The sequence below is a fragment of the Capsicum annuum genome, chromosome 1 (assembly GCF_002878395.1).
Source record: "Capsicum annuum cultivar UCD-10X-F1 chromosome 1, UCD10Xv1.1, whole genome shotgun sequence".
Taxonomy (NCBI): Eukaryota; Viridiplantae; Streptophyta; class Magnoliopsida; order Solanales; family Solanaceae; genus Capsicum; species Capsicum annuum.
Window position 1 is genome coordinate 162,837,977 of NC_061111.1, and position 3,157 is coordinate 162,841,133.

The 3,157-nt window shown below is 32.7% G+C and overlaps 1 protein-coding gene across 1 annotated transcript in view; it reads left to right on the forward strand.

The window, feature by feature from the left end:
* LOC107859324 (protein phosphatase 2C 70) overlaps positions 1-1,207 on the forward strand; it is a 17,319-nt gene extending 16,112 nt beyond the window's left edge. The window contains exons 12-13 of the mRNA XM_047407728.1: positions 825-879; positions 955-1,207. Of these exons, the coding sequence (XP_047263684.1) occupies positions 825-879; positions 955-1,113 (214 nt within the window). The 3' untranslated portion in view covers positions 1,114-1,207. The remainder of the gene's footprint in view (positions 1-824; positions 880-954) is intronic.
* Positions 1,208-3,157: the final 1,950 nt, after the last annotated feature.

Consider the following 3,157-nt stretch of genomic DNA (forward strand, 5'->3'; position numbering starts at 1 on the left):
TATATATTTGTATTTTTTCTCCCTTTGCGCTTTTTTTCACTAAAGCCCGTGCTTTATTCACATATAGCGCTTAAAGCCCCCATGGACCTTAGAGCTTTTTGGCACTTTCCTCTTTTGATAACACTGCTTTAATCTTGATTTCCTTCTCATTTCCTCATCCACCCTCTACTGATTTTTTTTTTTTTTTAAATTAACTGTCAAGTAGGTTTTCTTTCATCATGTTATCTACTTCCTCCGTTTCAATTTGTTTGTTTTACTTTCGTTTTTAGTCCGTTTTAAAAAGATGCCTCTTCCTTTTTTGGCAACTCTTTAATCCTAAACGTTCCACATGACATGTTTACGACCACAAAATTAGAGGATATTTTCTTAAACTGTAGGGGCATGTCAAACTATTACGACCACAACATATTTTAAAATTAAGACCACAAGATCTTTACTTTCTTAAACTTCATGGCATGTCAAAATTGGACGAACAAATTGAAAAGGAGGGAGTATTTTATATGGTTTGCCTTCACATGATTGTGTGCAACGGATAGGACATTGGGAAAGCTTAGTAAAAAAAAAGTAGCCATATCTACAATTCTACATTTAGATACTCGCACCCTTTTTGGATGGATACCCATAGCGAGGTCTCAAGTAGTCTTGCATTTACCATAGGTACTGTAATTATATTTGCGTTCCGTTTTTTTCCAGTTCAGCGCAATGTTGGGTATACCCAGTGTTAGAAACCATACTGAAGTACATGTTACTTTCTTCTCATTTGATGTTCTTATGCGCTGAACTATCTTAAAACATGCTTTAACTTTGTTGATTTGTTGTTCCAGTGATGGCTTCTGGGATGTTATTAATGTTAAGAAGGCAGTCCAACTAGTACAACAGGTATATAAGCATAATGGTGGTTTCTGTAGATTCTTCTCAAGTTGGTAGGTTCTTTAACCATGTTCAAAATTGCAGGCAAAGGAGAGAAGCTCAACAGATGAAGAAATTTCTGCAGAGAAAATAGCAAATTCTTTGTTGAGCGAGGCCAGAACATTGCGTACAAAAGACAATACTTCCATAATTTTCTTAGACTTCGACACCAATAGAATTCTTTCTTGTAAACTTCATTCATAGGATTGACTTCTTATCTGTAGCAGTATTACAGTGATATATGATAATCCATCTTCAAAAGAAAAAACTGAAGATCAATTCCTTGGATTTTCTCTTACCTTGTGTTAATATTCGCGTACCCCTCTTCTTGTCATTGACAACTTTCTGTTAATATTCGCGCGCCCCTCTTCTCGTCATTGACAACTTCTCAGCTCTGTACATTCTAAAACTTCAACTGGATGATCCTTATTTATTTCAATCAGATAGAAAGATGAATATAAACAGTTTAGGATTTGGAATGCCAGTTGGCATATTCCGTAGAGCTTGTTTCGGGCTCCAGGGTCAAATGTATGAGTGAGGATATCCTTCATATCTTTCAAGATGAGGTAAAAAGAATCAAAATAAATGATATAGTCCAATTTTTCCCACAACAACGAGGGGCTAAAAGAACTTAGTACTTTACTTTTTGTTTCAAAAATAGATAATTTTGTATTTAAGCAAAGATTTGGAGGTGGATATACAGTTTAGAACTACTTTTTAATGTAGAAGTAGAACTCAGAATCCAAATTTTGAGTTTATCATATATATATATTAGGCATAATTCGTAGAGATACTGTCGAACTTGGTCACCTGGTCTCATGATAAGTAAGCACTTCAACTTTAAGAATGCAACTTTAAATAACTCAACTTGGTTTGAACTAACAACTAAATATTCTGACTAGTCCTATTGGGTCACGTGGATGCCAACACTGACGTGCCACATAGAATTTTGAGGTGTACAAATGATCATTTTGTACTTGAAGTGTTCCATCCATTCGTTGTTACCTCCATCGTCTACCATTACCACTACCAACATTGACATGCACCGTGATCAACTATGTTTTACCACCCAACATTCTCATCCACAACCATCATTACTGTTATTCACTATTAGTAGTCACCATTACTTTCATGATCACTAACCATTATTATTATAACAACCCCGAATCACCGCATTATATATCGGGAATAACCTTCATTATTCACCAACACTAATAGCTATCACCATCATTCATCACAACTATCAATCACCACAAACTACTTCATCAACCTCTATTGTCAATCACCCTCACCGCTAACTACTACAACACCATACCATCACTACAAAAAAAAAAAAAAAAAAAAAAAAAGAAGTTATGAATCCTGTGGCTAAATTACTCGCAACTATCAATTTTTTTTCCACAATTCGTCATTGATATCTCGCTAACTAAAATTAGCAATGAATTTTGTTGTTTATAACCAACACCTTTAATCATCACCATCACCACCACCAATCATATAGTTTTTAAATATATTTTTGATATGTTCTACAAGATTAATTAGTATTTTGTATCTATCAATTTTAGATAAAAATATATTTTATACACCAAAAATGTTAAAATAAAAAGAACATTCTTAATTATTTAATATTCGAATCTTAATACATCTTAGTCATTCAAAATTACTGTAATATTTAAACATCTAAATCTTAATACATATTATACAAATGTTATGCAGATTCAGACCTCAATAAAAACATATGAGGCCTTAGATGAGTTCCAACAAGAATTTAATTCTAAATCAGAATAATAGATTGGAGGATAAGTTTTGATTCTTTTTCTCCAAGATTGGATATGTCAAAGTCAGTTGCAGTCATAAGTAGGGAGGCAAAGTCAAACTCAATTCGCCCAATCCGCCAGCTCGTTTAAGTTCGGGTTGCCTGATGATCCATTCATTTATTAGCTCAATCCATTTCAACTCGTTAAAAATGGATTCATACGTAGATCGAATTGATTTTTGAGATATCTTATAAAATATTTTTAAAAAACTTTTTTTATTTAATATATTATATATAGCCATAATAAAGAAAAAATAATTTTATTTGATACTAAAAATTTATAAAAGAATAAATAACACAATTACAACTTAGTAAAAGTTGAACGGGTTGAGTTATAAACCGTTACCTAACCATTTTGATCCAAATAAAATTAGGTCAGATTGGGTTTTACCTATTCTGCTATGAACCAAAATACAGAAACAAACACAAAGT